Raw genomic sequence first — 21367 nt, 5'->3', positions numbered from 1 at the left:
TATAAAGACATGTTTCGAAGAGAAGAACAAGAACAAGAACCCATTTAAAAGTGTTGAAACTCGATCAAAATTTCTTTGTTCCGTTAAAGCTTTATAAGAATATAGTTTCTGCATGAAGAACCTACATTCTTCCAAACATATCCTCCATGGTTTGACCATCCATTATGGTGAGAGACTTGTATTGGCTTGTGATGGTTATAATTTTCTCAATTGAATATCTTCAATCCCCTCAACTATTGATCTTTAAGTAGTTTTATATCTACAATTTTTTAGATTTAAAATATGCTACATTAATTATTATCTCAAACTCTATATTTAATAGATTGATAAGAAAATAAGAAAACTGAAAATGTAAATCGATAAATGCAGTAAAATAAAAAATTTAAGTGATAAAAATATATATAGAAAATAATGATAATTGAGTTATAAAAGGTCCAAAATTGTGTATTTATGATTTTAGAAAAATTAATAATAAAAGATGACATTGAGCGCACTAGTCGGATAGAGTGAGACTGTTCTTCGCTTCTCACTTCTTATTTAAGTAAAGAAAATTCAGTCCATTCCGGTGGTACCGCCGGCGATCACTTTCCCGGCGAAGTAGCCGTCATAAACGGCGGCGATTAATGAGTTAGGCGTACGCAGAAATTCGGCCAGAATCTTCCTTGAATTCATCACTGCCACCTTTCACATTGCACGTCCCCTGTTTGTGAAAATGTCAGCAAACACTATTTCCCTTCTGTTTTTGTACAAGAAGGAAGAACTAGAAAGCTCAGATGTTGAGCTTTTCGTAGCTTGGACCACATCATTTAATTTTCACACGGTAGTCTAACAATAAACTATGCTTGGACGGGATTTCAGGACATGGGGTTCCATCGTTCGGAGCTTGTGTTTAGATGCAAAACACAGCGAAGCCTTGTCTCTTTTCCACCTCTGCTTAAAGGGTTATGAAGCTTTCAAACCTGATCACACTGTCATCGCTGCCATTCTCAAGTCTTGTTCTGCCCTTTTGGCTCCCAAATTGGGTAGAGCTCTGCATAGTTATGTTGTTAAACAAGGTCATGTTTTTTGTCAGGTTACCAATAAAGGGTTGCTCAACATGTATGCCAAATGCGGCATGCTTGATGATTGCCTCAAGCTGTTTTCTCAGCTCAATCACCGTGACTCTGTTTCTTGGAATATTGTCTTGTCTGGCTTTTCTGGGTCCAACAAATGTGATTCTGATGTGATGAGGGTGTTTAAGATGATGCTTTCCAGTGGGGATGCAATACCAAATTCTATTTCTGTTGCTACTGTCCTTCCTGCTTTTGCTCGTTTGGGGGACCTCGATGCTGGACTGTGTGTGCATGCTTATGTTATCAAGTCTGGTTTCGAACAAGACACCCTCGGTGGAAATGCTCTTGTGTCAATGTATGCAAAGTGTGGGCTGGTGTCTCCTGATGCACATGCTGTCTTTGATGATATTGTTCACAAAGATGTTGTTTCGTGGAATGCAATGATTGCGGGCTTGGCTGAGAATGGGTTAGTGGAGGATGCATTTTTGTTGTTCAGTTCAATGTTGAAAGGACCTATGCAGCCGAATGATGCGACTGTTGCAAATATTCTGCCTGTTTGTGCTTCATTTGATAAGAGTGTTGCATACCGTTGTGGAAGGCAGATCCACTCTTATGTGCAGCAGTGGCCTGAATTATCAGCTGATATTTCTGTCTGTAATGCTTTGATTAGCTTCTACTTAAAAGTTGGGCAAATGAGGGAAGCAGAAGCTTTGTTTTGGACAATGGATTCAAGGGACTTGGTCACGTGGAATGCTCTTGTTGCAGGGTATACATCAAATGGTGAATGGTTAAAAGCACTGCATCTGTTTGGTAATTTAGTATCTCTAGAGACGTTATTGCCAGATTCTGTGACCATGGTCAGCATACTTCCAGTTTGTGCACAGTTGAAAAATTTGCAGTTGGGGAAAGAAATCCACGCGTATATTTTTAGACATCCTTTTCTTTTTTATGATACTGCTGTTGGAAATGCTTTAGTTAGTTTCTATGGAAAATGCGGCTATTCAGAAGAAGCATATCATACTTTTTCCATGATCCCCAGGAAAGATTTGATTTCGTGGAATTCTATTTTTGATGCCTTTGGAGAGAAGAGGCATCATTCAAAATTTATCAACTTGTTACATTGGATGTTTAAACTCGGAATTAGACCTGATTCAGTTACAATGCTGACCATAATCCGATTTTGTGCCTCTCTTTTGAGAGTAAAAAAGGTTAAAGAAATACATAACTATTCAATTAGAACTGGGTCTTTATTAAGTGATACTACACTAACAGTTGAGAATGCAATACTTGATGCATATTCCAAATGTGGAAACATGGAGTATGCTAACAAAATGTTTCAGAATCTATCAGAAAAAAGGAATCTGGTCACATGCAATTCACTAATATCTGGTTATGTGGATTTAGGATCACATAGTGATGCAAACATGATATTTAGTGGGATGACAGAAACTGACCTTACCACATGGAATCTTATGATTCGGGTATATGCAGAAAATGATTGTCCTGAACAAGCCCTTAGATTTTTTTATGCATTACAAGCTCGAGGGATGAAGCCTGATACGGCGACTATCATGAGCCTCCTTCCAGTCTGCACACAAATGGCATCAGTACCCTTGCTGAGCCAGTGCCATGGATATATTATTCGGTCATTTTTAAAGGATCTCCACCTCGAAGTTGCCCTCTTAGATGCATATGCCAAATGTGGCCTCATAGGTCATGCATATAAGATATTTCAATTGAGTGCTGATAAGGATCTGGTTATGTTTACTGCTATGATTGGTGGGTATGCTATGCATGGCATGAGTGAAGAAGCACTTTGGATATTTTCTCATATGCTGAAGTTGGGAATCCAGCCAGATCATATTATATTTACTTCCATATTATCTGCTTGCAGTCATGCTGGCCGAGTAGATGACGGATTGAACATATTTTATTCAATAGAGAAACTTCATGGTATGAAACCAACTTTGGTACAGTATGCTTGTGTGGTGGATCTCCTAGCTCGAGGTGGCCGCATTAGTGAAGCATACTCTCTTGTGACCAGTTTGCCAATTGAAGCTAATGCTAATCTTTGGGGGACATTGCTTGGTGCCTGTAAAACCCACCATGAGGTAGAGTTGGGCCGTATTGTAGCAAACCAACTCTTCAAAATTGAAGCTAACAATATAGGAAACTACATTGTACTATCCAATTTGTTCGCAGCGGATGGTAGATGGGATGGGGTGATGGAAGTGAGAAAAATGATGAGGAACAAAGATTTGAAAAAGCCAGCTGGATGCAGCTGGATCGAAGTAGAGAGATCAAATAACATTTTTGTGGCTGGAGACTGTTCCCACCCCCAAAGAAGCATTATTTACAGTACCCTACACACATTGGATCAACAAGTTAAAGAACCCGTGGAGTTTTTAGCTTAAAAATACTCCTTTATTAACTGAGTAGAGTAAACTAATTAGTAACAGATAAATTATTTCATTGAACAAATATTTATGATTACTGAATATGAAGTGATAACGTGTTCACTGTTAATTACTTAATTAGTATGTATACTCAGATTATCACACGGCTTATATTTGCAGTTCAAAACACTTCATGCCTAATTGCCAATAACCTGGTTAAGAGGGAAAGATATATCTATGTGTTTGGATCCAGTTTGTCTCGGTGAGAAACATGGTTTCAGTTGGTCCACATTTGATGAACAACAAATACGTATGAGTGAAATTTCTCAGGTGATTTGGGCAGGAAAAATCAATTCATTGGTGAAGGAACTTGAAGACGCTTCTGTGTTGCTCTTGAAGCAATTTAAGCTATGTTGGATGAATTCTTATCACATTTGTATCATATTTGCCTTTCCCTCTTCAGCAAGCTTTCCCATAAAATGGCAGGATCTTCAGTAAAAATCAGGTAAATTGCTCCGACTTGAGTTTTTTTGCTTTTGTTTTCCAAATTTTCCTTGTTATTTTCGTCCAAGCTTATTTTCTTCATTGAAGAAAGAAAGAAATTTTCTGGAGTTTGGTGGGAATTGACAACAAGTCAGGTAAATATCTCTCTCCTTTCTTTCCCACTCTCTTCTCTAGATATCTCCTTTCCTCTTTCTTTTCTCTTGGTTTCTTCATTCTCATTCTTTTCTCCTCTCCCCTTGTCTCTTGACTCTTTGTCCCTCTCTCTCTCTCATCTTTTTTTTTTCTTCTTTTCTGTTTCATGTCTTCCATGCTTTCTTCCTCTCTCCCATATCTCCTCGCCTCTTGATGTTCAATGTTCTTCTTAAAATAAGAAATACTAAGTTTTATCTAAAATTTGTAATATAGAACACAATATAAGGCGATTGTAATACATCCATATTCTATTCAATCTTTAAAATATTTTTCCCATATAATTAAAATTAGGGATTTAGAGATTTAGAAATATAGAATTTTTTTGAAAAACACAATAGAATTAAAAATGAAGATGTTAAGAGAAGATGAAAAGTCAAATTAAAGATTCAATAACCAAACAATTCATCCTATCACAATTGTGTACAAATTTATATTCAAGTTTGAATAATTAACTGATCCAATTTATCAAATACGCCACACAAATCAAATCAAAATATCATTCAATCTAATCTTTATTTAATTATCAAATCAACATTCAATCGGTTTCTAATTAGATCCCTAAAATCAGAAATGAAAATTGTAAGAAGTGCAAAAATTGAAATTAGAGAAGAGAAATGCAAATTCAGAGCTTTAAATGATTGACACAAAACCCTATTCGACTTGTTTGATCTTGATTCCGTGAATTCATTATCAAGAATTAGATCTGAAGAACACCAAACAAAATTCAGAAAAGTTGAGAGAAGAGAGTAATTGAGATGAAGTGACAGTTCCTAAAATTAAAGGAATGATATTTTTTTTTATCTTTTAGAGTACAATGAGTCTAAATGTGAAATTTGATTAGGTACATAAGCATAATTACATAAAATGTAAACTAAAACAAAGAAAATTGAATTCGCCTTATAAAAATCATATAAATTAATAGAGAACTTTAAATTCAACAAACAATATGTTCATTTTGAAACCCTAGAAATGTATCCAATGCAACTACAATCAACCAAAAATAATAACTAAAGAAAAAAAGTTATGGTTGAAATAGTGAGCAAAAGTCAGATAAGCTAAAAATACAAAATTAAAGTAAATATGTATATTGAACCAAATTTATTACTTTTAAAAGGAAATGATTTAAAAATTGAAAATAAAGTATATTGCAAGTGTTTTCAACTTATAATAAAATTGTAAATGTGTAAATAAAACATATTTATCACCTCTCACTACCTACCCTACTTCTTTCATACCTCTTCTAATATCGAAATAAAAAAAAAATCAATGTTTGTATTTTTAAATTATTTAATATAAAAATTTAAATTATCAAATGATGGTCTTTTCCTTCTAGCTTTGTGTAGTTTCCTGATTTTGAACGGATTGGACTAGAGGAATTGATGCAAAAGCTTGGAGGAAGTGAAGATATAGGCCGAGAGCTTGAACTGGAGAGTGGAAACCCCTAGTGAAAGGTTGAGCCCATTCACTAGGAAAGAGTCTAGGAAAGACTATTTAGGAGACTATCCTAGAGAAAGAGAGCTTACACAAGTGTTTGGGCTGAAAATTGGTAGCATAACACTATCAATGATAAGTTGAATTTTACATGAGGCTAACACACTTATTTATAGTGGTAGGGTCAGCCCAAAAGAGAGTCAAAATTCAAAACTTCAAATTCAAACTAAAACCCTTGATCTATAAGAGTCAATGAGAGTGTGTCATGTGTCTAGTCACACCCTCATGCCTTCTTCCATGTGAAACACATGGTAATTCAGTGCTCCTTGTGTGTGCAACCCCCTTGGGATGTTTATGATTTACATTGGGCTTAAGGAAGCCCAAATGTAACCCTAGATGACTCATGCTACCTTACTATAATACTATTCTACTCTTGTACAAGGTCCAAAACCTACACTATTTAGCCCAAATACATGACTCAATTATTCTATGCCACTAGGCTCAATACATGGCCTATGAAAATCCTAAACTACTTTATACAATTATTTAAACTAAAACTAAAGCTTGAATCAAAATGATGTTGACTTATCTCCTCTGAAGTTGGCTGAAACTCAGTCTTCTTGTGTTTTTTTAACCAAGGCTCTAGTTGATGTTTTGATGACTTGGAGGTCTTCTTGGATATGTTTTGTACATTGATTCATCCTAAAGTTGTCCTCTTGATTGGGCCTACAAAGATAAATAAAAGCCCAATTAGACTCATATTTGCAAGTAAGTTCATAAACACACTTTAGGTTTTCAACCTCCTTATTCTATGGATGTTTGTGGTTGGACGGTTTTCATCATCCTCTCCCTCTTGAGAAGGACCTATGCTCAAATCTACATTGTTGTTTCAGGATAAAACCTTATTATTTCCTAAAATTTATGGTTTTCGTGTTGGATCAAACACCTATCTAAAATAAATATCAAACAAATCAAATGGCACATATATATAAAAGTCAAGAAGAACAAGGTTCTTCAAGACATAATTAAGAAACAAATTTGTTCTAAAATTTATGTGCTTCTTATGAAATAAATGATAGAAGTTAACTCTAGAATCAATTTTGTTTTTATTTATTTGTTTTTTTGTCCTATGTGGTTGCCATATTTCTAGAAATTTCTCAATTTCTGTTTGCAACTCAACACATGTCTTAAATTTCTTGTGAGTAAAAGTTATTTTATTAGTACGACCTTCATGAATGGTTTCACGATCAAATTGTCAATGTCATTCTAACAAAATATCACAAGATTCCATTGACATTATATCATATAAAACCTTTTCCTCATAGTATCCTATGGAATGCTTTACTTTCACTTGTTGCTTAACTACCATATTCTCATCTTTAAGAATCCAAGGAAGTTTATAAAGTTTAGAATGAGAATTGGTAGTTAAGTTTAACATTTGATCTAACTTGTACCACAAAGATTATAACATGATTTACTATCCACAATAAGAGAACAAGTTAGGTAATAATTTTGAAAAAGATTCTCTCGATGGGATGTACTAGGTTGATCAAGAAGAGAACAAAGATAGACAATCTTAACATGGAAACACTGGACTAGGCTTTTCTTCTTTTTTATGCGTTATAAGGGAAGGTTGATACTGTTCATTCAAACTAAGACTACCATTTTTTTGCCTCTATATCCCCCAATGTAATGTACGGAGTGGAATTTCTTCTACTCTTTTGTGAATGTTTTCTATCTTTTATTTTTGTGTGTGTCTAGTTTCTCCTCTTCTTGCCTTATGATTCTAAGTTTCTCTTCAAGATTGGCAAGTTTGACATCTCTTATTTTTAAAATTTCTTCTTTTCTTTTACTTAGTTTAGCATCTAAAAGTTTGCAACATTTCTATAAATAACCTAAGTTACTTACTCTATCGTTAGAAGTATACCTGAACATCTTAAGTTTGTATTATAAGATTTTTCAAAGAAGGTAAATAAGCTTAACTCATAAGGTAAGTTCCAAGGAAAGCGAGATGCATCAGTGTGGATCACTTAAGTACCAAGTCTTTCCTAGCCAGATCTTATCCAAATGCACTTCAAAGTTCCTTTAATTGAAAATACTTAAAACACAAGAAAATGAATTAAATAAAAATTTAACAAACCACTAGAATTGAAATGCACAAAATTAAACCAGGCGAATCCTAAAGTGAGACTTGTTGGCACTTGTGAACCTTCAAGACACATTCAAGTTATAAACATTCTAGCTAACAAGTAATTAAAGAAAACCCTTTAGGGGATGGAAGAACAATAAATTATCTTCCAAGACACCCAAATTTTGAAAATGGTCGTTTACAAAACAAATGAAAAGAACAACAAAATGATGAAACTCTTCAAGCTCTTATCTCTTTAGTGTTTCCCTCTTTTGTTTCCCTTGCACTTGTTGCCTCTCCTTAGGGTGTTCTTCCTTATAATTGCACCGCCTTCTCTTAGGATGCTACCTAGTCAATAAGCTTCACAACCCACAAGCAATTCCACCAAGAAATTTGAATCCACTTCAAAAAAAGTTAAGAAGTATCAAAGCAAGAAAAACTAATTTGAAAGGAGAACTCAAAGAAGTAGAGAGGAGACAAACACAAAAAGTATCAGGAATTAAGAAAATAATGAAATTAAAGCAAGCGAAGAAAGTAGGCACACCAAAAAGATTTAGCTAAGACAGACACTAGAATAGAATACAAAACAAAAAGTAACAAACAAATTCTAGAGTATTTTTGGTAGCAGTACTTCTCAATTTATTAAAAGAAATTCTACAATGAATTCAACCTTGATTTTTTTTCTTAGCTTGTTAACTTAAAATATGAATTGGATGTAACAAAATTTGGACAAAATCACCACTGGAAAACTCAAAATAATTTCCAGACCGAGAGCAAACACAAAATTTTCAAGTTTCATTTTCAATGTCATGGTTCTTTTGATTTATCATTTCTTTCAACTTTGAATTAGGATGTGCCTTTTTAACAAAACATCAATAACATATTGAAGTATTCAATTCCAAACCTGCACTTGAAAATATGACGTATTTTTTTTTAACAAAATTTACAATCTAGTGCTAAAGTACTCAGTTTTTCAGCAAATAAAAATCTAAACAATACAACAAGACACCATGGAAACCTAACTCTAAATATGATCACTAATGATCTACTAAAAATAATTGAACTCAAAATTGAAAAGGAAAATCACTCAAACAACACATATGACACAATATATTCATTGCAATACTCTAAACAACAAATCAATTAGTTAAACTAGAAATTTGTGACATATAAATGACTAACATAACTTAAGACGACATGGAATGGATCTTAAAATTAAAATAAAACAATTAGATGATGAATCAATGAAAAAAAAGTGAATTAAAACTCAAGAAAAGTAAAAGAACACACAATTAAACTCAATAGAAATCATAGAAGCTCATACATGAAGGTTCATGTAAGAGCAATAAGTTTAAACCGAATGTAAAAGACAATGCATCAATATAATTAGTGGAAAGAACTCAAAACAATTTCAAGACATGTAAAAAATTATAGAAACAACACGGAAAAAAGAAGAACAAAATTTAAGATAAAGAAGAATACTTATCTCATAACCAAGGCTCTCAATACCGAATGATGGCCTTCTTTTTCTAACTTTGTGTAGTTTCTTGATTTTGAACGGATTGAAATGGAGGAATTGATGTGAAAGCTTGGAGGAAGTGAAGATATCTATTGAGAGGTTAAAGTGGAGAGTGGAAATGGCTAGTGAAAAGGTTGGGTCAATTTACTAGGAAAGAGTCTAGGGGATGTTATTTAGGAGACTACCCTAAAGAGAGAGCTTAGTCAAGTGTTTGGGCTGAAAACACCATAACACTATCACTAATAAGTTGAATTTTACATTAGGCTAACACACTTATTTATAGTGCTAGAGTCAGTCCTAAAAAAGAGTCAAAATAAAAAAAAATTCATACTCAAACTAAAACACTAGATATATAGAAGAGCCAGCGAGAGTGTGTCATGTGGCTAGTCACACACTCCATGCCTTCTCCCATGTGATGTAATTTCATCCTCCTTATGTGTGCATCCTCTTTGGCACGCCTAAGGTTCACATTGGGCTTAAAGAAGTCCAAATGTAACTTTAGATGGTTCATGCTACCTTATTCTAAGGCAGTTTCTTCCTGCACCCCTACATTTTTCTTCCCGCACCCCTACAATGTTATGCAAAGACTAAAATGTCCTTATTATTTTTTAAAAACCCTAAAATGCCCCTAATTCCTAAAAACCCTAAAACTCTCACTTTCATTTTCTTCCTCCCAGCGCAGCCGCAACTCCCAATCCAGATCTTCATTCCGTGCGACGCCATTCCAGAACTCCACATCTCTTTATGCTTTAGGGTGATATTGTCAACTTGAAGGTAAGTAAAATTTATGGTTTTTGGATCTCTACTTCTATCTTTTTTTTGGATTTTCGTTTCTACACTTCATCTATAATATTTCAGATAATGCACTCCGGTAGTTTTACGGAATAAAGAATCTGTATATGTTTTTTCACATTCCGAATTCTGGAATCCGTAGAAATTTTGGATTGATATTTCTGGTAAAATTTCGGATTTCTATTTCTAATAATATTCCGGATTGATGAATTCGTAGCACATTATTCAATTCTGGATTGATAAATCAACAACACATTACTCAATTTCGGATTCATCAATCCGTAGCACATTACTCAATCACGATCCTACTTCTCTACCTTGCTCCGCACAACTACAAAGACCCTGCATGCACCAGCACCTAAGATGAATGAAGAAGATGAACAGTAGCAACGAAAATCCAGGACCCCTTTTCAAATAATAGATCAAGGTCAGTTTGGAATTTTAAAAATTGTGGGGTGCAGGAAGTAAAACGTAGGGGTGAAGGAAGAAGAAGCCTTATTCTAATCCTATTCCACTATTGGTCGAAATACAAGGCCCAAAACCTGGTCCAAATACATTACTCAATTATGGCAAATTCTTCCTACACCAAATCTCTTTGAACCTGCACCCTACATAGTTTTAAATTTCTAAAAATGTCCTTCATTTCAAAAATAAAAATCCAGAATAAACACAATACATTCCAGAAAAGTAGATCCGAAAGAGATTATCGTGTTCTGGAAATAAAAATTCAGAATAGAATTCAAAAATCAAAATCTCATTTCCAAAAAAAATCCCCAATACAAAAATTTTGTTTTGGAAAAAAAAATCTGGAAACATATTCCAAAAAAGGGGGTGTAAAATGTATTTTTATATGTACTCCCATTTGTTTAAGGGCATTTTCGTCTTTTCATACTGAAATTGGGTCCAACAATATTCTTCCGGAAGTAATTGTCCTCAATTATTCTATGCTACTAAGTCCAATACATGAGTGATGAAATTCTATACTACTTTATACAATTATTTAAACTAAAGTTTGACCCCAAAATGATATTGACTTGTCTCCTCTGAAGTCAACTAAAATTCAATATTCTTGTATTTTTCTAATAAGGCTCTAATTGATGTTTTGATGATTTGGATGTCTTCTTAGATATGTTATGTACATTATTTCATTATGGAATTGTCCTCGTGATACAAAGAACATTTTAATTTTTAATTATATTATTAAAAAATAAATTTTGCATATTGTGAGAATAAAATTGTTCAATCCAAAACCAAATGAAACATTCAAGAGCGAACTAAATTATATTAAATTTAAGTTAATTTCAATTTCATTTTTTTAAAATTCTCTGAAAACTTGAAATTCTTCATTATATCACACAAGTTAATAGAATCGTAATTAAATAAGACTTCAACTAAAATAGGAAAAAGTTTGTGCCCAATGTATGTGATTTAAATGTTGTAAATACTTCTTTAAATTAACGTTATTTGACTTTCATTTACAACAATTTAATTTACTAAATTGTATTTTTATTTAAATAAAACATTTTAATTATTACCAAATACAAAAACTATCACTAAATAACTAGTCTAATGTCAATAGAAGAACAATTTCTATAGTCATTAAAAAATCATTACAAATTTCAATTGAACAAATTTGGTTAACATCACAATAAAGTTTTTAATTAGGAAAATTTTGACAAATGTCAATTGAGACTTACATCAATATCAATATAAAACTAACTACAACGATGTGAACCATAAAATAACTATAATCAACGCAGATTAAAAAATTTATACTTGCTATTTTAGAAAAAACTTTAAATAGCATCAGTTGTGGTCAATAAAAAGCTTTGATTTATGTCTTAACGGACATTATAAAAAAAATCCCAACTTGCATCAGTTAAAAACAATTTTAATTGACATCAACATATTAATAATTATCAATGAGAACTAAAAGATAACAATCATCGACTCTAACCTGAAAAAAACATAAAACTCTCCACATCTTAATGAAAAGACTCATGCAAGAAAGTAACTGAAATGCATAAAATGTAAGTAGCAGATGCAAAATAGCAGATGCACCAGCAATTTAAAATTTGAATATGGGTTGTGTCTCCAAGTATGAACCTAAATGTGAAGAAGTAGCAAAGAAAATAAAATGACATAGTGAATAGCAGGTCTGGGCACTATTTATTTTGTCTACTGATTAGGCTGTGTTTATATGTTTGTATGAGTCACCCCAACATTAGATACCATTTGAGGAGTTAGTTTAGGAAGGGGAGTACTTTTCCATGAGCTTGGCAAGTTCCTCATCAAACTTCTGCTCATGCTGCACCTCTTCCTCCCAATGCCTCCTCTTCATAGCAGCATAACCCACTTCATGAGCATACAACAGTTTCTCCTTTTCAGCAACAAAATTCTCCATTTCTTTATCTTGAACCTCAACAAATTTTAGATATTCATCCACCCTACATCATTCACCAAAATTCATTGTAAAATATCATGCCATGCCACTGTCCAAATCATTTTTATGTCAAATTAGTTTTTCTACAAAGACAATGCTGTTTAACGATTCAATTTTAAATTGCCTACATAATACTTTCACAATTTATCAGGACAATATGGAAGGAATAAAAATTACATACTTGAGTCTATATTCCTCAGCGTTTACATGAGCAGTAGTACTTGACTGCATCACCTTCTCACGTTCCTCCTGTTGCATCCTCTCAAAATCTTCTTCCTTTGCATCCCTTGAATCATGAATGACCTTGATCTGGTCCTTGAAGAATTGTTCTTGCATATACATCTTTCATGATTGACAGAATACATTAGTGAGAAACGTAACCATAAAACCAAAAATATGATCACCTAGAGATCATTCATGATAAGAGCTAACCAGAAGGGAAAATTAACAAAATAGCATTTTTGTTTCTTGAAGAAAAAACAAGTTATGCCCCAGGGTTAGTAAAAAAGATAAACCAAGAAGACAAGAACATGGTTCGAATCATTCAATAAATTTTTTTCAGGAAATCTGGGTTAACGGTGTGCACCAGACATCCTCAACAAGATAAAAATAATAAACCTAGATCCAAATCTCTACAAGATTGTGTTTTTCTTTCAAGGCATCATTATAAAAAAATCAATTTGATAGATAACATAATGCAAATCTAGGCCAGTGCAACCATATCATTGCTCATTCATTTTTTTACTTTTAATGAAAGGAAGACAAGACAATATAGTAGCAACAACGTGACGTGACATTTTAGGTCGGGCATTAAATGCAGCTATGAAACTGTATCTCTTATTCAGTGATGCTCTGATTTGACACATCCAACAGAAGTTCAATGGTTACATGAAACACACATTTTCATATGCAAAACTTCTCACAAGGGAAGATACAAAATATGACAGTAACTTTAGCTTTTCCACGTTTGTACTAAGACATAAATTACAGCTCAAACTTTTCAACAAAACATTTGACACATCAAACAGAAGTTCAATGGGTACATGAAACACATTTTCATATGCAAAACTTCTCATAAGGGAAGATACAAAATATGACAGTAACTTTAGCTTTTCCACGTTTGTACTAACACATAAATTACAGCTCAAACTTTTCAACAAAACACTCAAGCGAAAGCACATCTTAACCACAGCTCGGTGGCAGCAGAAATAATATGTGGTTGTGATTCAACGAGCAAATTTTTTCAATAAAATTAATAACCATAAAGTCTATCTGATGTTAGTATTACCTCTTCTTTGGTTTCTTCATGTTGCATTTTAGTTCTCCTCCTCACAATGCGGTTTTCCTCCATTGTCTTGCGCAGCTTCTCAGACATTTTACCAATGGATTCTTCAAGAGCTATCGTGTGTCTAGTTTTTCTCTCAACCTTGTTCTTTAAATATATAAGTTGTTGGTTGTCTTCATTCATCTGGCGAATTTGGTGTACAACCATCTCCTGGTATGATCTCATGTCAAATTTGAGTCTAGATTTACCTACATAATTTCAGATGAGAAGAGACAACAAAAGTCAGCTTATACTTTGTTAACATAAATTAACCGGCATCTAGTACACATCAAACAATCTGCAATGTACAAATAAGAAGAAAGGTAACAAGGAAAGAGGAAATGAAACCTTGGCTATGCCTATTGAAAAAGTCAAGATCTTCTTTTGTAGCCATGTAACCATAGAGCTGGCGATTCCCCCCAGGGAGATATAAAATAGGGCGATTGAACCAAGAATCTTTATCAGTTCCTTGCTCTGCAAAATGCTTGTCAAGACGCTCTGCCTCTAGATAGCCACTGGCTGAGGCTTCAAATATCAAAACACTCATCCCACGATGACCTTGTGGGCCATAAGAATGGCGTGCTTTAACAGCAGCATATGTGCTAAAATAATCAAGAAGTTCTTGGTTACCCATACCTATCCACTGAATACAAAGAACAAATCCAAAGTTAAGAAAAAACCAGTAATGTGTGAAATTTGTGCATGTTATGCTCCATAAATACAAGCCACCGAAATATTAAACATGACACTAGTAGTTATTCATCATTTGATACCAATAAAAATACACACCTTATCATTTTCGTCCAGTTCAAGCTTCGTATTCTGAATGATAACCATTGGAGGCCAAACTATTTCGTGATCTTTTTCTTCTTCTTTCAAACCTTTCCATTTTCCAAATGACTCCCCAGCTGGAATTACTGAAGTACCCCTCCTGCGTAATTCCTCATCCAAAAGTGTAGCAAGTTCTCTGTGAATCTTCACCCTTTTTGATCCCTTTGTTTTAGCATGTGTCACCAAGGGCTGCAGTCCTCTGTACCAATCAATAGCTCCAGGACCACCTTGACAAGCTGGACAATGCCACTGTCTTTCCGGTTCATTTAACTCTTCAACAGTCAAGCTATCCAAATTCTCAAAGAACTTCCTATACCATTTGTTCTTCTTACGTGTCTCATGGCTCTTTTGACTAACATCAGAATCATAGTCATCACTCATTAGATCATCATCAGTATCTTCCAAAGCATCTGAGTCATCCTCTCCATCATCATCATCATCAACATCATTATTCTGTTCAAGGTCTTCAGGTGCAATTTCATCCCTTACATTGGCCGGTATTGCACCACGTCTAGATTGCCAGTTCCAGCCATGCTCAAGTGGAGGCCGGATTAAGGGATTTGGAGGCACATAGTTGCCTTCATATCCACTTGTTGCAGACTGAGGCCTTCCATTTCCTCTGCCAGCTGGTCTCCTAAAGTTAGCATTTTGTGTCTGCATTGAATTTCCAGAAGATCTTCCAACTCCACCATGATTCCAGATGCCTGGCTTTTGAGCCATATCTGCATTCACCCAGGCCCTAGGATTAGAATTATGGGCTGGTCCTCCCCATGGTTTTGCAGCACTGCTTCCAGCTCTGTTCTTGGATTTCTTTCCATATACCTCCCATTCACCATCATCTTGTCCTGGGTTTAGCTTGGTGTCAGCAACACCCTGAGTCAACTGATCAATATTTGGATGAGATTCGGATACGCTTTTCCCTTTGGACATATCATTATTAACCATGGTTTTAGGTCTCCCACTCCCTCTTTTCGAACTCATTTGTATATGCTCTGTTCTGGATCAATATTTTTGTGTTCAGTATAACAGACGGAAAAGATAAAGTGTATAGAGAATCATAAAACTGAAGGAGCTTGAAAAGATAAAATATCAGATAATCCATCAACTACAATAAAAAAGGAAAAGCCTACTTTTATTTTACTTAGCAAAGAGATGTCTTAATCTACCAACCAACAGCTGTTGTTGACACAAGTAAATCAAAATACTGTAGAAATTCATTTACCAAATATTACATTCTCAAACAAGGAACATAATCAACACCTCATATTATGAACTTAAAACATTGAAAGAAGGAGACACAATAAATAGGACATAACTGAAGGGGGAATCTCAATGTAATACTGCAGAAAGACCAAGTCAATGATGTGTGTGAAAAGGATAATGTTGTACATGGATCAAATGCAGGGGCAATGCACATGGAATGAGGAATCCCCAGAGTAAAACTAAAAAAATACCAACATTATGCACATGACAGGAGACCAATGCAAAACGTGAAAGGCTAATGCTTTTACATGAATCAAGCAATCCTCTATAGTGGCACATAGGGCCAACACCAAAACTGTTATAAAAGAATGACACATAGTAAGATTGACACTACTGAGGATTTATACTGCATTTAAACATACACATATGTAGTATCAGGACACAAATTCATAATTAATAATTAAAAGCATGGTAGTAGAATCAGGAAAATTGAGAATCAAAAGGCTTGTTTTATGCAGACGGTGAATCAAATTGTTTTGTGAATAGTAAGATTCATGATCAATAATAATACATAACATACATGAAAGAGAGACATAAAAGCCCAAATTCACAACCAATAACTAAAAAACATAAAAATAAATAATACATGTATAACTAGTTATATTATAAAGATAAATAGATAACATAGTGACATAGAATTCAAAATAATTTTCTATTTTAGTTTCCAAAATATCTTGATTAAAAACATATTTATTTTAAATTGATTAGGAAATAAAACTTTATTATAATGAATCTAGACTGACCTTTATTTCCATATTTTGATTGAAAGAGATTAGTTTGCATGTGAAAAAGAGGGTCTAGTAGATACATAAAACTGACAGTGCAAAATCAAAACACAATATTTGTCTTAGAACTAAAATATAAAACCTCCTAAAGCAAGAAAAAAGTACAGTGCGCCTGTTGTTTGTGGTTAGGGTAGTGAATCAGATCATCTCTCTTCTCTAACCCACTTAGCAAGCGCAACAGAATTTGGTCACCATTTTGCATGGTTTTGACTGGAAAAAGCATTACTCCAGCCACAACAACAAAGTGCAGCACAATGGACCTTTGATGACAAGGTGCTGCAGCAGAGGAATCACACAATTCATGTGTGAGATGCAATTCACACAATTAATGTGCAGGATGTGAATCACATGATTAACGTGTGGGATGTGATTCACACAAATTTATTTGTGGTTCCCATGATTCATGTTTGATTCAGGCACATAATCAGTTCAGCCCACAAACTCATATCACCAAGCTGAAGAATTGTATCGTACCACACAAAGTGTAGTAAATTGTACAAAAGTCATAAGTTTAAGCCAAATAGTGAATTTAATAACAAGAGTCATGCAATATAAAAGACAAGAAGAATACAACAAGAAAGGGCATCATAAGGTCAACTATCTGAACTCAGTGAGCATAACACAATTTACCCACTTTGGCCACCATTTTCCATGATTTTGACAGGAAAAGGCATCACTCCAACAAACAACAGCCAGGTGCAACACGATGGACCTTGGATGGTAAGGTGCTGCAACCTGCTGCGGTAGAATCACACTATTCATGTGATACAAGTTGCTATTCACACATTTCATTTGTGATTCACATGATTCATGTTCTATCCAGCCACATAATCAATTCCGCTGACAAATTCACCATCACCAAGCTGAAGAGTTGTATCATGAATAGTACAATACTAACAACCACAATTAAAATTCATAATTTTAAGCCAAATAGTGAATTTAATAACAAGTTGGGAAATATAAAAGACGAGAAAAAATACAGCAAGAAAGGGCACAATAAGGGTAGCTAAACACAGAGGTGAAAGAAAATGAAAACAAAACATAGACACACACAAATACACGCATATAGAATAGAACATAGAACCTCTTGGATGAAGTACTGACCACAAAGGATGTGAACAGTGTAGAGAACACAGAACAGTATGCCTAAGTTCCACAGATTTTGATTGGCTGGAAACTCAACTGGGGAGGAGTGCAGCAGGTGGGCCAGAAATGATGATTAGAGCTCTAAGTCAGACGGTTTGCACTGAAGACAAAAGACACCGAAGAGAGAGGTGTATTGTTTAGCCTTTCAAAGAACCAATTGGGGAAATAGGTTTGCATTCTGATGAAACAATCAGAGGGCAAAATCTCAATATTAACATCTTAAATGGCAACAAACAACATCGTTATAGAATCTAAAGAGAATAGAAAATTTAGCCTGTGAAAGGACTGGGAGGAGAAATAGAGTTAGTATTCTGATGAAATAAAAGGGTACAAATCCCAATATTCAGCACCGAACCAGATCGTTAGAGGAAGCAGCCACAAACAATTCAAGCCATGACACTGGTCTGCTCCACTCCATGGCACACACAGAAACAGCACCAAATGAAATTGTTTGAGGAGCTGGAGTTTTGTACATAGAAAGAAGAATGACAGCTAGGATAGCCACAATTCTATATCAAAGTGATCACAATTTGCACTGCATTAACAGTGGCACAAAACTGAACTGCTATACAAAAGCAGCACCAGACAGACACGTCATTTGAGGCCAAATAATCAAGGTTTTGCAAATGGAAAAGAGTAGCAACTAGGACGATCACAATTCTACATAAAAGCAGTCACAATTTGCCCTGCAACCAATACACTGCACTGCTCCATAACAACCCACACACAGAACTGGCATGGGGCTGTGCTGAAGTATCACCTCCCCACTATAGCGTTGCAATGGTGCTGTATTGACCTCTATGAATTAAATGCAGGGATAATGCATGTAAAGGGAGGAATTTCATTGTATTACTACAAAAAGAGGAATTGCAATGTAATATTACAAAATGACCACCACCACAATGGGCTTAAAGGGATAATGCTTTTACAATCAAATGTAAGGGGGACGCATATGAAGGGGGCTCTCAAAGACACCATATGCAACATATGTATGAAAGGATAATGCCTTTACATGAAAACAAATCAATGCAAGGAAATATTTGCACAAAGCAACAGCCAAAGCTCCAGACAAATGCAGCTTGGCATCATGTAAACATTCCCATCATAACAAAAAAGGGAGGGCAAAGGCGATTTCACAGAATCATAACAGGTATTACAAATAAAGATAAACAATAACAACATAATCCATCCTTAAAAATCCATTCATTCAAATTTGTTTAGTTCGGTTCTCACCATGAAGAAAATAGGGTAAAAAAACATAAATTCATCCTTAAAAAAAAAAAGCCCAAAATGTATTATGAAAATTCACCATAAAACATTCAGGCTGTTTGAAACCCCCCCCCCCCAAGAATCTAAAACTCGGAATAGCCGAATCCTTTGGGAAAAAGACCCAGCTATTGCTATAACTCTCGTTTTCCTTTTACTCTACATCCCATTCAACCATAAGTAGAAATGCGGTTAAACGTGAAAACAATCAGAAACAAAACCAAAGAGTACTGTTTTTAAAAAACTAACACAGCGGCAAGTGAGACGAACCCATCTCATTCTGTCTTTCTTCCTTCTTTTAGTTTTAACAGATTCATCATCTTTAAAAGGAAGAGACGCGTGCAACCAAGCTTTCCCAACAGAATAACCCAAGAAGCAAAAACCAATGCAGGTAGCACCGTATTCACACAACGAGTACGTCCAAAATGACAAGAAAGTAAGAAAAGTGAAAATCAACTAGAAGGAGATAAAAAAAATCACCAGTGATCGTGCGAAGAAGGGCAGAAGAAAATGCGGCGGTTGAGACGCACGCGGCACCAGGGTGGTGGAGAGCGAGTGGCGAGTGGCGAGTGAGTAAGTGAGAGTAAAGCGTCAAATGCAATGCGAACAAAGGAACGTTAGAGGAAGAGACCAAGGTCTGGTCATAAAATATTGTGCAGGTTCTGTGAGTGGACTTCAAAATTTAATTTAATGTGATTTATTTGGGTACAACCAAATAAAATAAATAAATAAACTCATAAACTTGGACACTAAGGACATGTCCCACCAAGGAAACAACCAAAGTTTTTGCTTTCACTTTCACAATTATATTTTAGGCAAAACTTTAACCATATTTATTATTTTATCTTTAGTTTTTAAAATATTTTTAAATGATTTACAGATGTATTTATTAAATTATATGATAAAAAATACACTAAATATAAAATTATATGATAAAAAATACACTAAATATAAAATTATATGACTATTTTATTGTAATTACAAATTATTATATTTATTGGTTTCTAAAAAATCTTAAAGAATATATAAAAGATAATAAAGTGAGGGATATAATGGTTATAATACAATCCATTTTATTTATTTATTTATTTTAATCTACCAAATAATTAATCATCCAATCCTTTTTTTCCTTATTTATTTTCATTTTTTCCCTTTTTCCATATTTTTTTTCTTCTTTTCTTTACCAAACATATCTTAATGTATTGAACTCAACTTTAAATTTTAATTTGAAAGTTTGCAAAACTATTACTGAAAACTGTAATTTCTTGATCACATTGGTTTGAAATTTAATAAAGTGTTTGACTGAGCTAAGGTGGAATGTGAAATAAATTTTTTTTTGACATTTCAAGATTGATTTTTTTTTTAAAGTATCTCTGAATTCGATCATTTTCTTTACTTATAATCCTTGTTAATACCATTTGCATCATGACACACATTTGTCGTTGTCAATGTGGTAAAAAATAATATGTGACGGTGACAATTTTGTAACAATAATGTTTTCAAAAGCACGTCAGAGACCGAGACGCTTTTGCCCATATCCTGTCTTTGCCACCTCCTCCACAAGTTCCTCTGGTGCGAGGCTAAGTTGAAAGTTGTCGTTCTCATGGGCCATGACCCTTCCCAGATTACCAAGTCGTCGCTCGACAAGCTCCTTCTGGAGCTCCTCGATTGCATCGTCAAATCACTCGACGTCTGCAACGCCGTCGCTCTCGGCCTCGACGCCAACAAGAACCTCCAGCGCCTCACTGATATCGTCGTTGTCGCGCTCAACGTGACGGTGCACCTGGAACAACTTTTCCGCTAACAGCAAGGACCGCGTGCAGTTGTTGTTGTAGACGATGACGCTGAACTGGTCGGCATCGAAACAGATCCACACAACTCTCAGAATGTTGCCATTTGATGTTCGAAACCGTCGGAAACGCGAGGATCAAAGGCGAAACTCTCCAGTCACGTCTGAATATAGGTTGTATATTACATCGGTTAGATGGTTTAACCGGTGTAATATGGGTCATTCTGAGTAAAAAAAAAATATTACAACAGTTGTTACTAAGAACCAATGTAATATATTCTTTTTTACCCTCTTTTGAAGCTTGTGCTACTCAGTCACACACAATCTCATTTTGCTACGTCATTGTCAGTGTGCAACGTCAAATGTGTGTTACTGTCAAAGAGTGTCAATATATCAGGACTCATATTTTTATTATTCTAAAGACAGCGAAATTTTATTATTAAATTTATACAATTATTTAGAAATCAAGGGATAATTTTTATCTTTTTATTTTTTTATTTTTTGTC

At 34.5% G+C, this 21367-nt stretch overlaps 2 protein-coding genes across 8 annotated transcripts; one reads left to right on the top strand and one right to left on the bottom strand.

Moving 5' to 3' along the window:
• The first annotated feature begins 491 nt into the window (after positions 1–491).
• On the top strand, positions 492–3641 carry LOC137822846 (putative pentatricopeptide repeat-containing protein At5g08490). Its single transcript, XM_068627852.1, has one exon. It carries the CDS (start codon positions 839–841, stop codon positions 3464–3466), a length of 2628 nt encoding a protein of 875 aa, XP_068483953.1. The 5' UTR covers positions 492–838; the 3' UTR covers positions 3467–3641.
• An 8374-nt stretch (positions 3642–12015) lies between these two features.
• LOC137820517 (protein SUPPRESSOR OF GENE SILENCING 3-like) lies at positions 12016–19781 on the bottom strand. 7 transcript variants are annotated; one of them, XM_068624645.1, is made up of 7 exons: positions 19553–19731; positions 17765–17906; positions 14571–15604; positions 14130–14424; positions 13746–13990; positions 12639–12799; positions 12016–12461 (listed from the first exon to the last, which is right to left on the bottom strand). In XM_068624645.1, exons 3-7 carry the CDS (start codon positions 15591–15593, stop codon positions 12263–12265), a joined length of 1923 nt encoding a protein of 640 aa, XP_068480746.1. In that variant the 5' UTR covers positions 15594–15604; positions 17765–17906; positions 19553–19731; the 3' UTR covers positions 12016–12262. The 7 variants fall into 7 exon arrangements, with proteins under 7 accessions (XP_068480746.1, XP_068480747.1, XP_068480743.1 ...); XM_068624646.1 differs by having other exon boundaries at positions 17765–17984; positions 19553–19691; XM_068624642.1 differs by having other exon boundaries at positions 14571–15609; positions 19553–19691.
• Between the last annotated feature and the right edge of the window lie 1586 nt (positions 19782–21367).

This window comes from Phaseolus vulgaris, chromosome 9 (assembly GCF_000499845.2).
Source record: "Phaseolus vulgaris cultivar G19833 chromosome 9, P. vulgaris v2.0, whole genome shotgun sequence".
Classification (NCBI taxonomy): domain Eukaryota; kingdom Viridiplantae; phylum Streptophyta; class Magnoliopsida; order Fabales; family Fabaceae; genus Phaseolus; species Phaseolus vulgaris.
The sequence above is the reverse complement of the archived record's forward strand: the minus strand, read 5'-3'. Positions and strand labels throughout refer to the sequence as shown.